The sequence below is a fragment of the Lagopus leucura genome, unplaced genomic scaffold (assembly GCF_019238085.1).
Source record: "Lagopus leucura isolate 7727_CA_CO unplaced genomic scaffold, USGS_WTPT01 Super-Scaffold_741, whole genome shotgun sequence".
Classification (NCBI taxonomy): domain Eukaryota; kingdom Metazoa; phylum Chordata; class Aves; order Galliformes; family Phasianidae; genus Lagopus; species Lagopus leucura.
Window position 1 is genome coordinate 1,355,748 of NW_024962256.1, and position 24,032 is coordinate 1,379,779.

General features: G+C 42.8%; 1 protein-coding gene across 1 annotated transcript in view; it reads left to right on the forward strand.

The window, feature by feature from the left end:
• Positions 1 to 236: 236 nt before the first annotated feature.
• The window catches only part of SORCS3 (sortilin related VPS10 domain containing receptor 3), a 273,977-nt gene continuing 250,181 nt past the window's right edge, over positions 237 to 24,032 (forward strand). The window contains exon 1 of the mRNA XM_042863904.1: positions 237 to 833. Coding sequence (XP_042719838.1) covers positions 237 to 833 — 597 coding nt within the window. The remainder of the gene's footprint in view (positions 834 to 24,032) is intronic.

The following is a 24,032-nucleotide window of genomic DNA, read 5'->3' on the forward strand; positions in this document are numbered from 1 at the left end:
TTTTTTTTTTTTTTTTTTTTTTTTCTTTCCTCTCCCCCCCCTCCGGTCACCGTCTCAGAGGCTGAGAAAGGGGGAAGAGAAAGAAGGAGAGCGAAAGAAAGAAGGACCTTCTGCAAATAATTATTATTATAATTAAAAGCCGGCCCCTTTCTCCTTAGGAAAAAAAAAAAAAAAGCCCAAAACGCAGCGGCTCGCCCCCCTTCCTCTCGGAGCCCCCCGACTCGCTCCGCAAAGGCATGGAGAAGGGGACTAACTGCTTTCCGACCTGCCACACCGTTTTCCTCGCCTGGACATGGCTCTTACTTCTCTCCTGGTGTTGCACCGGCGCTGAAATAACTTGCAGATCCTGCTCGTCTCCATCGCCCTCCTGGCCGTCCTCCTCGTCTCGCCTTAGGCAGGAACAGCGACAGCCACCGCCGCCAGCGCCGCGGGGATTACGGAGCTGGCCGGGCGGCCGAGCGCGGGGTTCCACGGGGGCGGTGGTGACTGCGGAACCGCTGCCGGCTGGGGAACCAGGGGGCCGCGCGGGGCCGCGGGGTGCGGAGTTCCTTTCAGCTGGGGCGGGCGGCGGAGCGGCCGGGAGCCGGGGTTCGGCAGCCCCACGAAGCAGGAGGAGCAGCGAAGGGCGCCCGGCGGAGGGCGGCGGTCGCGGAGTGCCCGCGACCGAGGGGCAGCGCAGCACCAGGGCTCAGCCCCGCGGTCCGCCGGAGGAGGGGAGAGCGGCGCGGCTGCGGGGGGCTGAGGAGCTCCGGCTAGGCAGCACTACCTTCGCGCTCACCGGGGATGCTGCGCACAACCAAGCTATGGTGCACTGGTCCGGGCACAACAGCAGCGTGAGTACAGCCACATCGCTTCGGGTGGGACCGGAGGGGAGGGATGGGGCTGCGCTCGCCCCTTCGGGTGCGGCAGAAGAGGGAGCTAAACGGGTGTCTTGCTTTTAGGGCAAATGGGAATCGGACGCGTAGCGATCGCCCCATCCATAAGAGAAAAGTTTTGCTGGGGAAAAAAAGCAAGAGGCACCTCCACCCCGCACCCTGCGCCGCTGTGCTCTGCGGGGTTACGACAGCCCGAGCGCCCCCAGGTGCCAGAGCCCGCTCCTTTCCTTGCTCAGGAAGACCCCCGGCTCTGCCCCCGTCCCGTGTGCCGCACAGCCGGGTCCTCACGCTCTGCCTCTTCCTATGTGATGTACACCTTGGCACGCTTCTCTGCCTCTGCAGGGGGGTGAGTGATGGGCAGTGGTGATGGAGAAGCCCTCCCGTTCACAGTTCTGCGTGCTGGCGACAAGACGGATCCCATTAATTCATTAAGGGGTGGAAAGCTCCTCAGCATGCTGAGGGATTCCTAGAGGAGACAGGTAGTGTGAGCACAGGGGAAAGTTTGTGAAAAATCCCTGGCATCTCATGCTTTTTCCCTGAAGTCAGTAATAGGAAGGAGCTGCCACATCCCTGAAAGTTTGTGGGGCTGCTGGGGAGGGCATCCCCAAACCCGCAGTGCCATGGTAGTGCAGGGCCCTCCCTCACACCCTATGCTGTAACACCCGGCAGGTGGATGGGGACAGAACTTAAATTTTCTTTTAAGCTGATATCACAAATGCTATTTCCACTGCGCTGCAAAGTCTGTGAGCAGGCACAGTCTTAAGGGCTCCTGGAAACCTTTATGCCTGGTGACAATATTCCCATTATTCTGATTACTGTAGCTCCTTGCTGCCTTGAAAATGCCTCTTTTATTGTTTTGCCACTATTGGAAATGTGCATAAAGCAATTAGAGGCACAGAACAGATCAGCTGGATTTTCAGATATATCCCTCATGAGATTGATTAGTCATTAAAAAGCAAATGATCTGTCTATCTGCCTATCTATTTCTGCATCAGCCACAGCTTAATAATGTGCCATTCAACCACCTCTTTACATTTTTTGACTGGAAGTTTTTCTCTATTTATTATTTCTGAGGCAATAATGCTGACAGCAATGTAGATGTTACTTTGATTTAACCAATTTTTAAAGGCAGTTGTGTTTGCCAGACATGAATTCCACTCTCATTAAAGATGAAAGCAAACATCCAAGAGAAAACAGCCTCATGGTATATTTTAGCACTACACTTGTCTCTGGGATTATTTATTTTTAATACAATGTGGCATGTAATAAAGAAAACAACCTACATGTCCTCTCTTTTGTTTCATTTCAGTGCTGAATCAAAGGTGTTGAGCAAAAGAAGCTCCCTCATCCCCTCCCAGCCTGGATTCTGATAGTTGAGAGTATTTCTGGTTAAAGTAATAGAGAAAACTCATTCTATAGGCATTTGTGGGGGGGGGAAAAAAAAAAAAAGTTATTTTTTCGAAGATACAAGAAAATGATTTCACAAAATCCCCACACCTTCCTCTGCTTCTTTCACAGAAATATGCCATTTTAATTACTAGCTTCATTTATTCTTTAACTCCAGATGACAGAGAAGGCATAAGTGATAAAGGCAAACTTTTTGATTGTTCACGACTTTCCATTAAGATTTTGCACCTCAAAGTACCACGCACTGAAAGCTTCTGACTCAAAAGCATAAGGAAATGACTGGTGTTTGCTGCCAGTGTGGTGTCTGTGGGAAGGAAAAAGATGCACGTTAAGAAATAATAGTGTTGCTTCTCGTGATTTTTTCTGGAGTGGAGTTTGGCACTGGGAGACTTTTCACTCCTGTCTTTTGGAGAGCACACACTTCATTCAATGATTAATTGGATTTTATTTTTTTTAAGCAGTGTATTATATGACTCCAGAGGGACAGTTAAATGCTTGAAGCTGAGCCCTTTCATTTATTATCAGAGAAGGCTGATGCTGGTGCCTGACTCTCTGCTGCAGCCCAGTTTTTTCCTAGTTTAACTGTTGGGTTGGCTGTGGCGTGGGGAGGTCAATCACTTTGCCCAAGGTCACGCAAGGAGCTAGTGTAACCTCTGTTCTAGCCACTTCTCTTCCCTATCTCTCACTCTAAGATATGCTAAGAAAGCACATGCTTTCTTAGTTCACAGCAGACGTAAAGTAGCTTGAAGCTGGCTTGAGAATGGCCACAAGATTAATTCATGTCTCGTGACTGTCCTCGATGATCTAGTAGAGCACGTAGGACATCTGCTTGTTACTGCTTTTAGGCTACCGAAACAGAAAAGATGCAAATGGATTGCTTTTACCAGTTTCCTGTTACTTGAAGAGACTTCATAACTGAGGCTTTTTGGTTTATGATTTATTAAAAACATGATCAATCACATTTCATGCCACGAAGCGGTACATTTCAAATCAAGCAGTGGCATTGGGGGTTTCCTAAGACTGGATGGATTTGGAAAGAAGAGGGAATGATCGTTATAAAAAAGTATTTGCTTTTTTTCTTTTTACTGGGATGTATAGATGTACAGACACTATAGAAGGAGATATTTGTAGCTGCTGTATGTTCTGTTACCCATAATATTTAGAACCTCCTGCAAGTATTTTACTGTTACATTAAGAGCAACTCCCCCTCTTTTTCCTCTCCATCTCCTCTTGCTCAAATCTTAATTTAACATATTAAACATATTAAAAAAATAATCCCTTCCAGGCAACCAACTTTTGTTTTCTCCCTTTGCAGATAGTGAGGTCAGGATTAGAATAGAGGCAGAAACCTGGTGAGACTGGGGAATTTGGGCTCTCTGCTTTGTCCTGCCCACGAGCTTTCTTTGTGACCTTAGAAAAGACAATTAACCCAGCTGAATCTCCTCTTCCATGTTAAATGAGAATAGTACTGCTTACCTCCACAAAGTGGTGTTGTGGAGCAGAATTTTGTTTTGTACAGTACCTGAAGATCTTCAGGTGGTAATTACTAGGAAAATGCAAAAATAATGTTCAGCATAGAAATGAGGTTTGTGTTCTCTGACTGTTATCTCAGGAGCTGCACTTGGCTTAATTCACTGGGTTTGATATAAGAAAAAGGTGACTTACACTTAAGAATCAATCTGTCCTATAGAAGCGTTTATTGAGAGAGGTTGCTGAAGCTCTTGAGGGACCTGCTGTAGATCAGATAAAATGTTTTCTTGTTATGGCCTTTCTGAAAAAAAGGAGAATTTTTAGTGCAAGCTAGCATTATTCTCAGATGATCTGCAAGCCATTCTGTTTAAAAACCTTTCCACTCTGCACACAGAGTACCAATGTGCCATTCAGTGAGCAGTTGTATCCTTTTCACTTTTTTCCTCTCTCCCTAAGTGGTTGTGTTATTGCATGAAATTTTTCCTCGTTCTGCTCACCAGATGCTCTCTCCAACCTTCCTGTGAAGATAATCTGATTTCTCAGATTATCTTTTTTTCCTTTTTCCCTCACATATACCTAAGATAAGGACCCACAAAAATAAGCAGCATCACTTTTTTAATGTTGTTACAGCTTTAAATCTTGTTTCTTGACAATAATTTTTTTAAAAGTGATTTCAATGAGAAGCAATAGATAAAACACTCAGATTGCCCTGTTGATGTGATCCTTAGTGAAATGGTGCACCAGGACACCAGTTGTCATTAGGTTTCAGAGTTATCACTCTGATGAATGTAACTGTTTGTAGGAAGTATTTAATTCTGTCTATGCTTTTTTGATGGAAGCCCTGCAAGTTCAGTGTTTTGATCTGTTCTATGTAAGAAGCAAAGATACACATTTTTAGTTTTCTTTTAACCTCTAGAAGATGTTTTCAGTCCATTTTCCAATGAGTGGCCTCAGTTTACGACCACAGTGTGCTTCACCCATCTCAGTATGCATTTCCTTTCTTTCTAGTAACAACTTCAGGCCAAAATTCAGACTAAAAGATGAGAATATGTGCTAGAATGCCACAAAAAGAGAGGACATTTGCCTAAGGCATGTGTAGCAGTTGTACTGATGCTTATAGTATGATCCAGGCTCTGGAAGTTGGGGAAGATAGGATTAGAGCTGGCAAATGGCTGTATAGGGTCTTGTTTTATCATGCCAGCCTACTGCTGTCATTTCTAGAATTAGTACAATTATGAGATTCACTCTAAGACTGGGAATATGAGAAGTCTTAGGCAGAGGAGTTTGGTGAAGAGGTGGCTAATAATACTATAGTAGCCAACTGGTACCTATAGTAGAATTAGAAATATGAAGCTTATCTTATTGATAGGAGAGCATATAATGTGTGACAACAGACACAGAATATGTCCAAGTGGACACTGAGAAAGAGTTCAGTCTCAAAGAAAGTGGTGCTGCAAGCCACATGGCTTTTAAGACTCAGATAGACATGATCTAATGGTGATAGACCTGTCCTGAACAGGGTTCTGTGTTTCTTTTTCTCCTGCCACCAGAGATCCTTTTGCTTTACCTTATGCTAGTTCTGAGGGCTGGCAGTGTAAGGCAAATTGTCCAAGTGAAGCCTGTCTTTTCTGGGAATGATTCTTCTGAATGCTGTTGGCAGTGTTCTGGTGTGATCTGCTAATGTACTGGTGGTTTGATGCTGAGACATTACTCACTCCCATGGTGAATTACAAGCTGGGGAGGTTGATGGGCTTGCTGCCTGCCAGGTAGTTTTTCATTAAGATGCCTAACAATGCAGTGCACAATGGGCAGAAGGAGGTGGGCAACATTTGCAATTCCAAATGGATTGCTGTGCTTGGAAAGGATGAAGGGGAGAAAATGAATCTTTAGGCAGGGAAGGCTGCAGTTAGTTGTCAGCCATGGGTAACTGCTGCAGTAGTCCAATTGGATTGCAGTCTAAAACGTTTACTCCTAAACTGTAAGATAGTGGTAGAGCGATCATATTAATTTCATTGAATTTGGTATATATTTTAATTGCTATTCTAGACTGATTTTTCTCCTCTAATGGCTTTTGCTTATGTTGAGGTCTTGTTGATACTGAAGGGACACCAGCTGTGTCACGATGTCTTGATTCATTTCCATTTCTCCAGTAATGAAGTTTGCCACTAAAGCTATTGTACAGGACTTTGGCAATCCATTTTAAATTAATATTCCAGTGGGAAAGATGGAGAAATAGAAATGAAACTCTCATGGTGCAATTGCTTTATGATTGTGTTGAGTCAGTAGAGAGGGAGAAGGGCATCTGGAAAGGCTATTTCTCTCCAGGCTGGCTTCATTGTCAAGTCAGGTTGATGCCCAGTTGGGCCATGTTGTTGCCTGTGTGCCTTGTGAAGTTGGCCGATTCTCCAAACCATTTCCCTGCCCAGAGCAGCAGTTGTTGGTATTCTCATAGCAGTATCCTTTCAGGTTTCAATAATTAGAGATAAAGTCTTACATTGGTGGCTAAGCTTTCACAGTGATTTGAGCGCGAACAGGCACAACTACATGTACAGCTACATTTCTTTATTTCTTCTACATTTCTTTATACACTTCTTTAAAAATGGAAAACATTCAACCAATTAGACAGCAGTATTTTGAAAATGAGTTTGAATAGAGCACTAATGGTAGGGCAGAGAAACTTCTCCCAAAAGAGAGTTGTGATAAGGCAAATATTTTTCTAACATGCAGAGCTAGAGGAATATGAAACTTTCTGAGAGTTTCTGATTTTATAGCTGGATTTGTGGTAGAGATTTTAGAAAAAAATATGGAAGCAGTGTTATTTGAGGGGTAAAACACAGCTTAAGTGCAAAGGTCTTTAATGTTGGTTGTACTAAAGGACGCTAGGAACTGGTGTTGCAAACAGTCGAGAATTTACTTGTCATACCACAGTGTCATGCTCCTTCAGCTCCCTGAATCTCTGTAGATGGAACACAGAACAGTATGTGCTTACCCGAATCAATGATCTCTTTTCAAGATTGAAGGCTAAACCTGAGCTCATGGTTGGGATTGGTTCCAGGGCAATGGCAAAAAAACTCATCAGCTATGGATTTAGGACTTGAGCTTCACTGGGGTCTGTTCAAGAGTGAGAATCTATGTTCGAAGGTGTGGAGTCTGGCCTGCCTCTAATCAAGAGCATAAATTAAATAACATATTGCTTGTGCAGTATTTAATTCTGTATTGCAGAAGTTCTCCAAAGCAGCAAAATATATTTGGTTGGATCCTTAGTGTAAACCTAAGTATTGCTGCTTGGGTTACAGCTGCAAGATTGTGGGAAGATGAGCTTCCTTCCCCTTCTTTGGAAAATACTGCTTTGCTGATGTGAACATTGTGCCTACAAACTTCTTGGTTTGCTTAAACTCTCTGTAAAAGCTCAAAGCAAATAGGTTCCCAAATCCCTACTTCTCCTCAACATCCAGAGAAAATTGCAGCATCATTTCCTTTGCAAAAGGAAGGGTGTGGCAGTATTTCCTTTCCTGAATTTCTAGGGTGTTGTGAGACTGAGGAAAGCAAATAGTTTGCTGGGTGTTTGAAGAGGATGACTGTATGTTTCAAACGTATTTGATCAATAAACTGCTGTAGAAATGTTAAGGTCAGTCCCAGCCCTCGTGGCCAGCTGAGTCCCAGCACACAATGAAAATCAGAAAAGGTTGATGCCGAATAATCAGAACTCTTTCTTTCCTCCCTCTCAGTCTTGAAGGGGAGCTGATTGGTCTCCCACTGAAATGAGTGGCAAAGCTGGCTCCTATTCATGCAGGGTCTCTAATGCTGGGGCCATTGTGCTGTTTTCTCCTCTTAGCATTTGGATATGTGACTCAAATACTGCCCAGGTGGATCTGCAGAGTGCTACATGGCCTCCGTGCCCAAAATAGCAGCACTTTTAATTAACTCCTGCATGATTTGGATCCCCTAGGGTGCAGGCTGTAGGTGCTGGGTTGCTGCTGTGTGAGAAGCAGAGCTGGGCACTAGAGGGAGTGTGGGCATTTGCTAAAGGAAGGAAAATACTGCAGCAGGTGGGGAGGGGAGCCGGGCCTGGGAAATCCACACTGGAAAGACAGGCGCTGCTGAAATATTGATATGAAAACCTGCTTGGAGTCATTGACTCTGTGAAACTCCTGCTGTCCGGGGTTCCCTCTGCGATGGCAAAGTAATCTTAGTGAGCACTCGGCCGTGGTGAAGCATCTTTCCCTGCCTTGTAGCTGTACCATCTCTCTTTTGTGTTGTCTCTAATTGCTGCTAGGCTTCTTCCTGGAGGTGGGAGCCCAGAATCTCTCATCAGTTCAGCTCCCTGAGCTCTGCAAGTGCCTCTGGCATCTCCCAGCATGTGCCAGCAGTGCTGCTGGGCTGGGAGAACGATGGTATTATCCTCTGCTATGCCAGTGAGCAGCAGTGAGTACACATCACCTTCTCAATGCAGTGCTCCATTTTGTATCTGTGAGTAACCCCCAGGGATGGCTGCTGATCTGCTTCTTCGCCTGTACCAGTGGAGCCTTTTGATAAGGGCTAGGTGCTTTCATTGACCCTTTCCCCATGCCCTATTTACGGAGGATAAGCTTATCCTGATGGGTCTTTTCCTCTAAGACTCCACTATAAATGCAGATGTGGAATCCTCTGTACAGCAGAGACGTGGACCTGTTGGAGTGCATCCAGAGAAGGGCCACAAAGATGATCCAAGGGATGGAACAATATCTAAAGGGGGACTATAATAAAGAGGAGGACAGATTCTTTAGTGTGATCTGTTGTGATAGGAGAAGGGGAAATGGTTTCAAACTGAAAGAGGGGAGACTTAGATTGGATATAAGGAAGAAGTGATTTTCATTATTTTTTTTATAAGGGTTGTGTGAGGCATTGGCACATGTTGCCCAGAGAGGTGGTGGATGCCCTGTCCCTGGAGATGCTCAAGATCAGACTGCAGGTATCCCTGTTCATTGCAGAGGAGTTGGACCAGGTGGCCTTTAAAGGTCCCTTGCAACTCAAATGATTGTGTGATAATTTGATGAGCATGAGGATGTTGCACAAATCTGAGCGTTTAGTGCTTCTCTCCTTTTCTTTTGTGTGAGTGTGGAGGAGCAGAATGGGCTGGAATCCATCCCAGCCACTGCACGGTAGGACAAAATAACATTAACACCTCAGGAAGAAAGGTTGTGCTTACTTCTGTCTTTGGCACTAAAACAGATCTTTGGGCGTTGGGAGAGATGGGATTGAGTCGCAGCAAATCATTTACATCAGGAATGTATGAAAGGCCTTAGGATCCTAGCAGCAACTGCTGTTCTGCTGTTACAAACAGTACATCAGTCAATAACATGTGGGTGATGCTGGTATGTTTTTAGTGGTCAGTGATGCTGCTAGTGTGCACTGAGCCCCCTGTGATCATCTGGGAGTGAGGTTAGTGGGACAGAGGACTTGAGCGCAGAGCTCCTACTGGCTTTCTAGGCTGAGAGAAAGACATGGGCTAAGCTCAGATGTGCTTCCTCAGAGTGACAGAGAAGAACAGGGTGTGTGCACGGGTCATCATCATGATTTGTATACTTGCCATTGGAGGTGTAATGGGGTTGTACACTTCCCCTTGCTTTGGTTCCCCCATCTACAAAGGGGTGCTAACTCAAATGTAGGGCTGTTGATGAAACTTGATATGGATGGAGATTTGCAAAAGGGTGTTGGGTGGAAAGGAATTTATACAACATGATTATTTAGCTCTTATCAACTATATTTTAGGATCTCAGGGGTGCAGAGAGGAAAGAATAAGAGCTCTAGATGATTGTTAGCCATTGCTTGTGCCTGATTGGAAAATCCCCCACATCTGTGATCAGCAACCTCCATGCAGGTAAACAGGGCCTCCTGGCTGTAATTCTGAGCTGCTTCTGCCAGAAGATGGAGAGAAAATCTTCCTATATGAGGTGGGTGTGTGAAATTCTGTGTTCCAGATTTCATATACTTTATGGTCAAGCCTCACCAATCCTGTGCTTACGGCATAATAGTGATAACTGCATACATAAAGGTCTTATGCTATTTCCTTTAACTGTACATTTCAAAGGTTGCTAAGAAAGGTAAGTAACGTTGGCTGTTAATTTTATTTGGAGAAATCGAGGCATGGGAGATAGGAGGAACTTGCTCCTGGTTATGTTGGTCAGAACCAGAGCTAGAAGGCAGCAGTTTTGACTCCTATCCCATATTGATATGGCTTCTTAAGGATAAAGGTTTTGCTTTACTTCAGCTGTGATGCAGCTCACATACTGGATGCATTTTTTTGTTTAGAAGAGTTGGTGTGAAAGAAAGGAAAAATGGGTGAGAAGAGCAGCTAAGAGTGGAAAGAATAGGCCTCTCATTAATAACAAAGTGGAATGTGCTCAACCAAAATCATTAACAGATTGATCAAGTTAAAGCTCTGCAAATTTCTGGCTGAAAGTGATTTAAAAGTATCTTCCTCTGCATTTCTAACCCTTTTACCAGTACGGCTTCCCAGTCTGAAGTACTTAATTGTAGTACCTTCAGGCTGGAAGAAAGGTGATATAGCGAGGCTGTGAGAGCCACGAATTTGGGCTTCCACTGGAAATGCAGAGCTGAAAGAGGAGCCTTAGTTGTTTTATGATTCTGTGATTTTGGATGATGGTAGTGGCAGGACATCTATGGGTCTATGAGCCTATTTGCTTGTGTGTTTTGTCATGAGATAATGTATTAGAATGCAAGGTTCAAGGGTCTTGTTACCTTTTAGAGATATTTTCTACTCTTTGTATTCCATCTCCCAACCCATATGGAAAAGTTGCTGCCCCAGCCTGGGGTGAAGGATTTCTAAAACTAAATCTTCTTGCACCCTTGGATAGGTCCTGGACTGGATTTCTCCCATGTCAGTCTTCTTTTGGAAGATGGAGGGCTGGGACTGTACATAATGTCCTTTTTAGGGTGCCCATAGTGTCTTTCACTTTGTTCTTAACTTGTTAAACACTGATAGCCTTTAATGCTATGGTAGGAATTTTGGGGGGGGGTGGGAAGGGGTACAGAGAGGTGGCTGGGACCCTACATCTGATCAGAACTGCTATCTGAACCAGCATAAGCTCTGTGTTTGCATTGAGACAGGGTTTCTGCTTCTGTTTGTGTATCTGAAGGCTGATGTAGAACATGAATGTGAGCCTGTGAATGAAGGAGCACAGTGACCTTGTGCACAGGAAGCCTTGCCCACATCATGTGGCAGGGGAGAAGGCAAGCAAACAAGCCTGTTTCGGACAGGAGGTCTCTGAAAACCAGATCTGCCATCTGGCCTGAAAAATGGCTTACCTCTGAGGATGAAAACAGATCACTATCACTAGCCATGCTGTTCTTGAGAGAGAACGAATCTTGATTCCAGTGTGCTTTGGTAACTGTTGGAGCAACATCAGGAGAAAGCCCTGTGGAATCAAATTGTCTGGATCAGGTGTTACATAGATACAGACACCAGGGCTGGCAGCTCTACTGCCATCAGTAAACAGAAAACTTCTAAAAAGTGTGGGATATAAAACATGGCAGGGGAAGGTCTGGCTGTGGTACCTTGCTGGTTTATAATTTCTGCTGAGGGTTTTTGGTGATCTGCTCTAGTAACTGCAGTGAATGTTTGCCTACCTGGCCTGTGGTAGCTGCCTGCTCTCCAAAACATCGGGGGGAAAAAAAAAAAAAAGGCTGATCATCTTATTAAGCATCAGAAACTTGCAATCTATTATTTTTAACTATTTTCTCTTCCAGAAGTTGTCTCTCTGTGTTTTCTTTCATCTCTGTTGAGACCTCTCTTGCAGCTGCTCAATTGGACAAGAGAACAGCTGCCCCTTGGTGTGCTTGGCTGAGTGTTACAGGTGTGCTGAGGCAGCTGTGGTCTGCACAGCAATGAACCTGAGCTCTGCCAGCTCTGAGAACAGTCACTGGGTGCCTTATGGTTCAGGCCAGATACTATTTTGGGATCTGTTTCTCCACTCAGCTAATCTATATTTATTGAACTTACAGGAATTCTGTGCTGTGACACTTCTTCCCCCTGTGTTGAATTCAGTTCAAATTCATCAGTAGATCCCAAAATTATTCCTCCCTAGCTAACACGTGAACAGACAGACATGATCTGTTGCATCCAAAGCTGAAGCCTTGCTTCTTTTTGAAGGCAAACTAAAACTCAACTACAGTATCGGCACTGAGGAGGCTTTAATTTACTTAATTAATATTGCTCTCTTTTGTTTTTTGCCAGCCTGCTTGAAAACTGTTCCTTTAATCAAAAGGCAGCACTGCTGGCAGTGTAGCATTTTCCAGTTTGCTTGTACTGCATCTCTTTGTTCCAAGCTCAATTCTACACTTGCTTGCTTTTAATTAATTAAAGATTATCTTTGTAACTGCTCCTACCTGACATGCTGCAAGTGACGAAGCCTTCTTTTCTGAGTTGCTCTGAGGGCACGTTCTGATGCCTTTCAGCTGTGTGCATGCACACTTTAATTTGGGCTTCCTGTAATGCTACTGGAAATGGAAAATAAATTGGATGAGGGAGAAAATGTCATAGTAAAAATTTGCAAAAGAGGGAAGGAGGTGGATCTAACTCTGATAGTGAAGAATAAGATCAAATGACGTGCTGGTCAGTTTTCTTTGCTTCTTCCTGAACATGGAGCCAGATGTTTTTCTCCCGCATGATGGTCCTTGTGGTGAACTTGTGCTGGCAGACAGTTCTGGCTACAGGGGAGCTGAGTAGCTGTTTCAGGTTCATTCTTTATTTAAATGCTTTCCCTCTGTAGTCAGCCTCGTACTTGACCTGTATGGATGCATTTTCCTTGTGCGTCCTTTTGCTATGGCAGCTTTTGCCCTGAGCAGGGAAGAACAACAAACCTCACAGGAGGAATTAGCACTGAAAGTGGTGTGGGAGGGAAAAATCTCTTGAGTGAAGCAGGCAGTACTACTGGCAGCCAATGCAGTATTTTGATTCTGTGTTGCTTTGTGGCTAAGTCAAAACCCCCTCTGGGAGAGAGGGGAGGAGAGTGATTATGTGGAGTCAGTGTGTTAATGCTGGGATGTGGTCAATTCAGGTTAGATGTACCATGGCTGAATGATGTTTGGAGGTGTCTCAGATAAGAGCTGGGCAGAACAATGCTGTCTGAAGGCTGTTCTACTTAGGTCAAAATAGTTGAATGGTTCACTCTCACCTGCCAGGGTGTATAAATTGCTGTCATGCAAGCAGAAGCTTTAGACTAGTAGTGAAATGGTCTGTCCTGCCATTAGTTGCAGGGAGAGAAAGGATGTCAGTAAATACATTCAAGGGATGCTGTTCAGCTCATGCTCATGGCAATTCTGTGCTGGTATTGGACTGACATAGCTTGATTTATGCTAGTGCCAATAGGATTCTAGTGCAAATATTTCTGTATTCAGCCTTTGTTTTGCCAGTGCAGGTCTCTGTGCATGTCTTCTGCTTCTTGTCATTAATTTTTCATTCTTCTGGAGTTTTGTTTTCCGTTCTCCTGAGTTCAGAACAGTGAAAATGTATTGCTTGATTGTGAGAACCATGACTCCATTTGTAGCTCAAGGGAGGGAGACCAAGGTATTGCTACAAAATGAACTGGTATCACTTTCCCTGTCTTGCATTGGTGGGAAATCAAATGGTGGAACATTCATGTATGTGCAAGTCAGCTGGAGTGCATTGACATGCACCTGTGTTGCATATATTTGCAATGTGAACATGGATATTCCTTGGCTACTAGGGATTTAGGTGCTGTAAGATGAGAACTACTGAGTTGATCTTGCCAAGTCTCCGCATTTTTTGTGCTACTTCTAATGAAAATCGAAATGTGAAAATATATTTTTAACATCTGTGTGCTGGCCATGGTTCTCTGTCAATTCCTAATGATCATGGGATTCTTCCAAGTCTTTCAGGCAACTGTGTGCTCCCAGTTTGCTGCTCACAAGGGGCTGTTGTTTTGAGGGGTCCCACCCTCTTGCTCAACGGAAGTCCGGGGAGTGGGCAGTTTGTAACAAGCCAGCCAGCCAAACTCTGAAGAATTGTGCTGTGCAGTGAGGTAGATGTAACTCTTGTGGTCGAATGACTGCAGCACAAATGGGCAGTGCAGTGAAGGTGGTCTATTTATTAGAGTGAGTTCCCATTAACTCCTTTCCTTGACAGGTTAAATATCTGTAGACATTTCTGTCCCTTGTCATACAAGATCAGATTAAAAGCCAGAGAATTCTTTGCATTTCTGTCAAGTTTAATAGGCTTGGACACGTGCCCAGGAACATAAGATCAGATGTGCTGGACAAGACCAAAAGTCCATCTATTCCCAGTGTCACATCTGACATTGCTCAGTAGCATGGCTGTTTCTGGCAGGCAGTTGTCTGGCACATCTAGCATTTGAAATCTAGCTTACATAGTACTCAGCTTTGCCAGTAACTTGCTGCTCAGCTTGGTACTTCTGAATGTGCATGGAGTAGCTGACAGAAGGCAAATACCATGAGCTTAATCCCCGACCCCCATCTCCATTCTGATGACTTCCCCAGATCTGACAGACCAAGCATAGATGTGCATTCTGATGAAAATTAAAGCCACCCTCTTTTTAAAATAATTATTTGAAGTATTTTAGTATAGAAAAGTTGCTTTAAATGTCTTAAATGAAACATAATCACATAGAAATATCTCCACAATTTAGTGCAGGTATTAAGATATGCTGGCCTTTTAATGTAAAAAGTTGTTAGTTGTCTCCACCCACTCTGATTTTCTGCATTATGTTGTGTCTCGGCATGTAGTTGGTTTAAAAAAAAAAAAAGTAGCCTCTAGTTAGATGGAAGCAGTGAGCTCCATGGATTATAAACAGGCATTAATATCATCTGATGAAGGCCCTCATAGTAAGACTGTTGCTTTTCTTAATTACGGGAGTTACTTGCTGATGTCAGTCTGTGAGACAGCGGGGCAGATGCTTACCTGTGGTTCTGAAGGTGGCTCTAGTGTAAAAGTTACGTTTGGCAGTGATTGTGGTGTGGTTTTTGTTGTTTTATTGTGAACTTGGTAACATTTTCCACTAATAATAGCTGTTGGCAAAAACAAAATCTCCCTCCTCTTCTTAGTTCTGGTTGGAAGCACATCACTCCAGGGCTGGGAGGTGTTGTGTTCAAGAGTAAAGAGGAGTTATCAAATCTGGATGACTTGGTCCCATTTTTGGGATCTAAGAACATATTTTGGCAAATGCGTTTGTTTCTACTTGTGCAGGTGGAGAAATACATGAGCTCCTCTGTTATCCTTTACGTTAACCACTGGCAAACTGTTTCTGGATGTGCTTTGGTTTTCTCCATTCAGAGAGAGAACTGACCCCCTCTGCAAAGCCTTCTAAGACTGGCTGGTGGAAAAACTGGATGAGAACTGTTGTTTACAAATAATGGCAGTTGAGGTTTGGGCTGAGCTGCTTTCTTTTTCATCTTGCTGAGAATAGGTGTTGTAAAATAAATTTGAACCTTTCTATTCTATCTTTCCAGTTTTAATCTTGCCATATAATGTAAACAACATAAGAAAGCTGTGATGCTTGTGGCCTGTGTAGTTGTGCTCCCATCAGTCGACAGGAGGGCATAGTCTGAGATATTCCAGTTGAATTGAATTTCTGATTTGCTTTTTGAAGCAATTTTGTTTCTAAATGGAACTCGAGATTTGTCCTGGTGCTGCAAGGAGAGTCCTAGTCTGATTATTTGAAATGAATTAATTCTGATGAAATATGTAGCCCTTTAACAACACATTTAAAGTAGTGAATTACATTTTATTTGTTGATGGCTGTTACAATGCGCTTTGGAGAGGAATTCTGCTAAAGTGTGCTGTTGTGGTAGCAAAATATAGTAATAAGTACAATATTTTGTTGAATTATTAATATCTACTGTGCCTGCAGAACTATGTGTCAGACTTCAAATTTATTTTTATCTGAAGATTGACATGTGGCATTGTTTTGCTCTTTTTGATAGCTTTTCAAATTATTTTTGTTACTTTGAGGGACAAAATGGGAAGCAGGAGAGATGATAGAGTTTTGCTATGCTTAGCTCTCTGTAAAAAAGCACATCTAGAAAAGGGATGAAATGCTATTTCTCTTTGTCAGACACAAATTCCTTGCAGTGGAAATATTGCAGTTAAAGGGAAAGATCTGTGGGAAAGCCAGGCAGAGGACTGAGGCTACTGCTTCTTGAGTGAAACACCCTTATCTTGCTGCTATTTTCTTTACTGCAGCTGGCTTTTTAATTTTCTTCATCCATCACTTGATGGTCCTTGTAAAAAAAAAATCTGTCTAGGGCACTTCAGTCTCTGTGGACCTTCATCCAGGACAGGCTCTAACCAGCCTAATATTTGGCTTCAAGTCAGGGACTCTGCTTCGGTCAATTCATGGTGGGGGCCTTGTGAATGATGGCAAATGCAGTTCATGAGACCTACCTCCCAACCTGGGAGTGGTACCACTTATTGCTTTCCTCAGCAGTGCTGAGATTGCTCCTGGATGTTGGCTGATCTGTGCTTGGCCTTGTGTGGGGACTGTTTTTGCAGTTGGTATCCCCTCAGTACAGTGGTGTTCCATATTATTGAACACTTTTCCAGAAATATGGGCCTGGATTGGAGGATAGAATGGCACAAAGATACTTGTGGCAGTGTGGATGGAATCACCTTCTCTTGGGGAGGAGGGACATTTAGCCAGATAAAGATAGGCCTTAATGTGCCAAGTGGTCTCTGCACCAACAAGTAGGCCCTGATCTGTTTGGTTTTAAGGATGGAGCAAATGTGTTATGAAGGTAAAGGTCTCTCTTCATCTCAGAAATTGTTTTTCTACTTATCCTTTCAGTTAGTGTAGATGTTGTCTGAAGTCTCCTGGTTTTTCTACAGGGCAGAGAGTGCCAGTAAAGGGAAGTAAATAAATGAGAATGTAGCAGAGGTTTCCTGTCCAAAACTATTGCTCTGGAAGTATCCAGTTAATCTACTTGTCCAGCTACCCCCTTGCTCTCTGGGATGCCTCTTGCAACTGGGAAAAGATTGCAGGCATGCTTCTTCATTACTGGCAACCTGCATGTTTTCTTCCTCCTCCCAGCATCTTTGCTATTTTATTTAATTTTCCAACTGAAACTGTCGAAAGGAAGTCTTTGATGAATATTTGTGCCTCTCCTGAGGCACTTTGAAAGATTTAATTCATGAGTCTGCACCTGGAGATGTGCATAATACACATCTACACCCTGTTTGATAGTAAATTGCAAACTCTTTTAGAAGAAGATTCAAGTAGCAAAGGGAAAAGTGTTTTTATTATCCTGGGCTTTATAGGGTGCAAAGCTTGAGGATGAACTCCTGGCTGTGTATCTCAGGGTGGAAAAGCTATGGTGACTCCATAAGTTGCAAAAAGAGCTTTGGTCATGTCTGAAGTCACCTGGAACAACAAGTGAGTGCATTTCTCAGATAATCAAGCAGTGTAAAAGCTCTAATAGGGTCTGTGTAGCAACACACATACAGATATATTTATTTTGGACAGTAGGGTCCCCTGAAATTGCCTGTGCTAGGCTGTGGCATCCAGAGGCTCCTGTCCTTCCCCACGTCCTTTTTTATCTAGGTCCCTTCTCTGTTTTTGTTGTTTTTTCTATATCCATGGGTATCCAGCAGTGAGGGGGAAACGACAGGCATTTCTCCAGGGACAACTCTTAGCTTCTCCAGGGCTTTGCACAGCTCGATTAGCTCTTCAGCCTCAAGGCAGTGTATGGGGAAATTGGGGGTCTCAGCTGGGCTCCCTGGCTGCTGGTAGGAGCAGTCCCTCAAGTCATGTGGAGGTTTGAGCGAAATTAGTTGCATGCTGCAGGGGGTAGGAGAGGCAGGTGCTTTACAGGGCCAGCTGATGATTCACTTGGCTTTGAACAGCCTGCATAAGAACCAAGCACTGGGGGGCTGAAGCTGACTTCAATCTGCCTCAGGTGTTCAACTCACAAAGAAAATATGTGAAGAGGAAAAGCAGATATCTCTTCTGCTTGTGACTAATTAGGAAAATTGGAAAGAAGGGAGTTGGGGTGGCAAGTGACAACAAAGCACGAGTTTAGGAGTGCTACAGAAGCTGGAGTTCAGATAAGGACTCATTCGCCATAGGGATGTCGAGCACTCTTCTGTTAGCTTGCATTATGCTCTTAGCCACAATCATTCCCCAGGCTTTCTCATGCTTGAGGGAGGAGTGGTCTTCTGACTTACTTTGGGTCAGCATGGCTAAATGCTTCCCCATACTGAGCCAATGGTCTCCTAAGCTTGTTAGGTGCCAGGCTCCCATTGATTATGCTGACATTGAGGCACTAGAATTCAATGAGAAGCTCAAAGAGAAAAGAGTTTTCACAACAAATTTACCACGGGAGAAATCTTGAAGCTTCTGTTTAACCACAGAGGTGTTTCTCTGATGGTAACAAATATGTGCCATAATGACTATGTAGGGAGGATATTTGGATTTGTCATCGGCTTCACAGCGTGAATAAAAACACTTCAGCACAGAGTTAAAGCTTTGCAATAAAACAACTTTCCCCTGTGTGTAGGGGTTTATCAGAGAGAACTGATGGCAATAAATAGGTAAACTGGATCACAGGCATAGAAGGTTGTATGTGACAATTCTTCAATATAAACAGATGATACGTTGAGTGAATAACCATCTTGATCCCTCTATCTACTTGTAGAAGATCTATCCTGGTAGCAATACTTCTGTTGCTTATCTGTAACACTTGGTTCTGATGCTTACTGCTTCAGTTTTGCCATCAGACATTAGCAGCCTGCTTCCACTTGCTATAAAACAGATTTTGCTCATCACTGGAACAGGGTATGATGTAATCGTAACCACCCAAGGCTTGCTGTGAAGCTTTGCTTACTGAAAAAATAAATAGGAGTTGACTCATCTTTCTTTAGCTTTCACTTTCATTGCAGTCTTAGGCTGTGAAATGCTCTCACAGGCTGATTGTCTTGGCACAGATATTATCCATCTCTTCTGAATTTCCAGATGTCTAGTTATATGTATTTATATGCATGTTACTGAGAATGCGATGAAATCAAGTGGTTCTTGCTTGTCTTTCCCTGTTCTACACTATAAAGTTATGGATACAGGGAAAATAGTCTGCTTCCTGGCATGGATTACTGATTGCCCCTAAATAAGATGCAGCCAGCTGGGTCTGATTTGGTTCAGATGCTGGGGGTGTACAATTACTTTCAGATGTTACATCTCCAGCAAGCCCTAAGTGCAGAGAGGAAAGGTGAGGGGGCATTGTGGTGTGATCCACGCTACTTCCAAGCTCTTGTTCTGCAAGTTAAGCATTGTCCTTTAGAGCTGTTATCCTGATGTTACTTAAGTAAATTCTGTTTTAATGCCATCTGTAAAGAGTTAGAAGTATGCAGCCTGATGTATCTTTGGCTTGGCTCTCAAGAAAGCACTGGAAGATCTCAGCCTTCCCTGGAGAAAGTCAAGTGTTGGTCTGAATTTTGGGCAAGGCAGAAGCTGAATAAAGCAGAATGAATTTCTGGGCTGATGTGGGGGCATGTTCCATTGCTCTGATATTGGTGTTCATAGAGAAGCAAATAGCAGTAAGTAGAATGGGTATTTTGTGAGGAAACTACATATTAAAAATTCATGCAGAAGTATCTTCCCCAAATTGCTTTATTCTTTTTGCAGCTAGATAGAGGAAGAAAAAAGAAGGAAGGTGCAATGAAAAGATATTAAAATGTTTTATTAATATAGAATCTAAAGTGACTGTACTTCTGGTATTTTTCATTTTTAGGTGGCATCACTAGAAAAATATTAAAAAAAATATTAGTCCTACGAAAAAGTTCACATTACTGTTTAATAGTTTTATGGCAAATATTAAATGAGAGAATTTTTATTTAAACAGTTAAGCCGTACTTATTTTAAAACTAGAACTGGAACCAAAGCTACGAATCTTTTGGAGAGGGAGAGTGATTACAGAATTCCTATTGATGTATTTCTCACTGTGATTGATTTTTCCAAGAAAATACAAAGTTTCTTGGAAAGTCTCAGTTTTAGTCAAAGGATTTTATAGCAGAATACTTCATGGCTTTTTCTTAGGAATTTGCTTTGGATTGTAATTTCTCACTGCTGGAAGAAGTGTTTTAAATATTTTGAGCACTTTTTTAAATGGTGTTTTTAAAAATAGGGAAAGTGTTGAAATTTTAAATGGAAGCACAAAATACTTTCCAGTCTGCTGCAGTCATAAATAAATCTGTCAACTTCTATAATCTAAGCTAGGAAGTTTAAATATCAAGTATCATGTGCTGAATGTTTATATTGAACTGCTTGCAATCAATCTGCAGGGTCAACTTTTAAAATGTCAGAGGTTTGAATAGTGTGTGTTGACAGGAAGCTGAGATTTGCTCAGAGCATTCATACACAGACAAAGATGCCACTTTCCTCAAGTATGATGCGTGTGGCAGATTGGATACCTGGTCCTTGCTGGCAGCATCTCTTAAGGTATTGGAGCTGTCTTCGAAGACTTGAGTGTGGTTGGCTTTGGAGCACTGGAGCCATTTTTCTGTTACTAATGTGTCAGCTAGGTGCCTTGGCCCTTGGTACTTTTGAAATTATCTTTTTTATGCTGGTGAAAGAGAAGATTTGCAAAATCAGATGAAGCGTTAGACTATTTCAAGTGAAGTTCTGTTTACCCTTGAAAAATTGGGAAGGTATCTAATGTGCTTTCAGAGCAAGGGTGCGCAGTGGTGAAACACGGGATTGGCAAGCTTTGCAGGATTTTGCCAAGCTCTGATCTTGAATTTGAAAGCAAACTGTTTGCTGTCATACTGATTTCTCAGCCTCTGTAACCTAACTTGGCCAAACTGAAGTGGGATTTTTTTTCCAAGGCCCAGAGTGAAGCATCTGAGTTCAGACTGATACAGCTGGTGATGATGAGAGAAGGCTGGGGGACACCTGGATCCAGTCTGCCACCAATCTGATTACAAGCTAGCGAGGGCTCTGAAGGAGACTGAGGGGTAACACTGCTCTCAGTCTGCGCTTTCCTGTACTGATCTTTTGGAGAGAGATTGGCAATCAAGTTGTTGTTTTCAAGTGGCTCCTGAAAAAAGGTAATCATTTGAGTACTTTTGAGGCAGATTTAGGAATATTGCTCCTTTGTACCACTGATCATAGCTTCTGGGACAGATCTGTACTGTGTGAGCCAAATCTCCAGCCTGTTAATCCTTGGTGAGTTTGGTTTGTTTTCCTCCCCTAGCTTTTCTTGTATTTAGATGTATTTGTCAATCAGTGGCTGTAACAAGTCCTTCCTTAATCCAGGCTGGAAAATGATGCACATTAAAGGTTTCTACTGCAGAGCTGGGATTCCCATAGGATGGGAATGGGAGCTGCCCACAAGAACTGAGACATCTTATTCCTTTGGTATTTTTGCCTACTGGTTAATGCCCACTGAGAGCTTCTGTTGCTTGATTTCTGTATGGAGCTAATAATCTTTGCTCAGAGAGTTCAAGCTCAAGCTCTCTCAAGCATCCTATGAATGAAATCCCCCAGGCTTCTATCTCCTCTCTCTTCCCAGTACTTTATGAGGTATGATGCCCTGGGTGTTAGAAGAGCTGTTAAGGTGTTACTCAGTGTGTCGTGGGCTGTGCTCTGAAGGAGTTGAACTGCTCTTCTCTGAGCCTAAATGTTTGAGAACATGCTGATTAGAAGTAGGTAAAAATAGCAGCGTAGGAGGACGCATGCTGAAAGAGTGCCTTAAGTAGGCAGGAGAAAATAGAATCTTTGTTGATTATCTACACATGCACACGTGATGCTGGGAAACTCCACAGGGAGTTGAAAAATGCAGCAGCCTCTGGTGATCTCCTCGAAGTACTGGTGGGATGGTCTGTGAAATGTGCTTTACAACTTCAGTCATCATCCCCAGCATGTCTGGCTCAGTCTTCTGTTGTTTGTTTCTTTTCCCCACCTCCTTGGGCCTGCTCTGCCAGAACCTTTACCCACCTCTAAAATCTTTATTTCTGGAGATCTTTTTCCAATAAGTTGCTCCTTGTTTGGTCTTGGAAGCAAACTGAGTAACATGTCCTGTGCCAGCCTCATCCTTGTCCTTACCAATATGAGTCTAATGTGCTCACATTAAGTGTGATGGCTATTTCATGGTGCTATTGGGTAGAAGTCAGAAGGCGTGGGGCACTGAGGAAGGGGGTGTACTTGGGATTCTTAGGATTTCAGTACACTTTCAAAATTTTAAATATTTCAGATGAAACATCTGCTGTTTGCATGTTAGAATTCTTTGGTGACTGATATTTATTTGTCATAAACTTCTTAATAGATCTTCATCAACTGCTTTTTCTCCCTGGTACCTGGCAGAAAACTGAGCTGTAAGGACAGTTTTGTGGAGATGATATGCTGTGATGTATGAACCTTCACCCGTGTCCACTTCCATTCTCTAATCTCTTCAGTCCTCATTTACCTTCCTTAGCGGCTGGCAGTTGTTTGTCAGTCGTGGCTGTCTGTCTTCATGGCACATCTCCGCTCCATTTTCACTTCACTCGTTACTTGGCAAACTGATAAATCTCATCCCAAGCAGATACTGCCAGTAACAAAACAAACAAAATAACCCAAACTTGGTTGTTTTCATATAATGTCATTTGTTGGGGACTGGCAGAAATCAGCAGTTACCAGCATTGCCCTTTGCTAAAGGTAACATGTCTAAGGAAGTTCAGTCTTAGTGCTATGGTCAGACAGGGCTACCCAGAAGTGGGAAGCATCTGAGGGAGAATGAGAGGGCAGTTGGTGGATTTGGGTTTTGATGAAGGGCTCAGCAAAGTGCTGAAATCTTCAAGGCCTCATTTTGTGCTGTAGGTGCTGGAAGTTTTCAGAAATAGCTCTCAGTTTGGGATTTAGCAAACCTTTGTCACTGTTAGCACTCAAAATTAAATCTGTTCTGTGAACATGGGGGCAAAGAGTTAAGACCCACAGTGCTAGCTGTGGCCAGCTAAGCATCCCAGAGACCTTGAAGTCTCAGAGGATTTCATTCCTCTGACTATCCATTGGTGGGAACTCTTGAGTATTGAAAGGGATTCTCTTGATATAGGTGTTCATGAATTTGGGTGGCTAGGTAGGTGTTGAGGCACTTTAAACTTTTATTGTATTCCTTCTTCTAGACAGTTGTGTTGATTCTTTGCATCTACTTCAAGCCTTTCACTCTGTAGCAACCACATGTGAATGTTGGCCTCTTCCACATCTTTCATTGCATCCCAATTGAAGTGTGCTGGAAGTGATGAATTTTGTAGAGTCTGAACTTCTCATATTTCTGTGACCCGTTGGCTCTACTCAGATTAGATCCCATCCTAAAGTAATGCGAATTTGATATTTTTGTGGGTGTTTTTCCTTGCTCTCATCTATTTGCTCTCTCAGCCAAGTAGTATGCGTGTTTTTATAGTTACTTTCCTCAGCAACAGGGATTTTTTTTTCCTCCAATAATTCAGTGGAAGCAAGGGCGGCTGTAAACCACTTGACGTAATACTAAGGTACTCATATACTCAATTTCTATGTCTTTGAAAAGAAAATGCAAACCTGCAAATATGTGCCTGGTTTAATTATCTGGAGAAGAAATAATTAGCAAGTACTTGTGTTTTGGTTTGTTTTTTTGGTTTTTTTTTTTTTTTTTGTTTCTTTTCCTGCTGCTTTTCTCCCTTTTCTAAATACATAATATCTTCTTTTCAGAAGCAAAACCAATTTTGCTGTCAAGAATGAGGTTTTTTGCTATTTTTTTTTTTTTTTTTTTTTTTTTTTTAGGTAAAACTGAGAAACTCTAAAGACAACATCATGAGGGCGGACTGATAGCCAGTTGTTATCTGAAGATATCTACAGGTTTCCTGAGCTGTGGTAGCTGACTGGTTGTTAATTACTCTCCTGCAAAGAGGTAGCAAAATGCATTCTCACAAAATTCAGCCAAGCTAATTTGCTTGGCCTTTGGGAATAAGCTAGGAGTATGGTCATCTGACAAGCAGTAATTTTTTTGCTGCAGCATAATTGCTTGCAACTGGCCTGTTCATGCCCTGGATTCCTGGAGGTGCTAATGTCATTTATTAGTTTTTTTTTTTTTTGCTGGTTTTTTTTTTTTTTCCAAAATGTTCCTTAATTGCTGTCTGAGGTGTTTCTGATCAGCCAAGTTCTATTACTCTTCTGAACACTGGTGGCTGTAGCAACATAGCACTCTCGTTCAATTTTAAAAAAAAAAAAAAAAAAAAAAGAAAGGAAAAACAATATCTCAAACTAGGCAACTTCTATACAGTACTGAATGCTGCTTTCTTTTTGT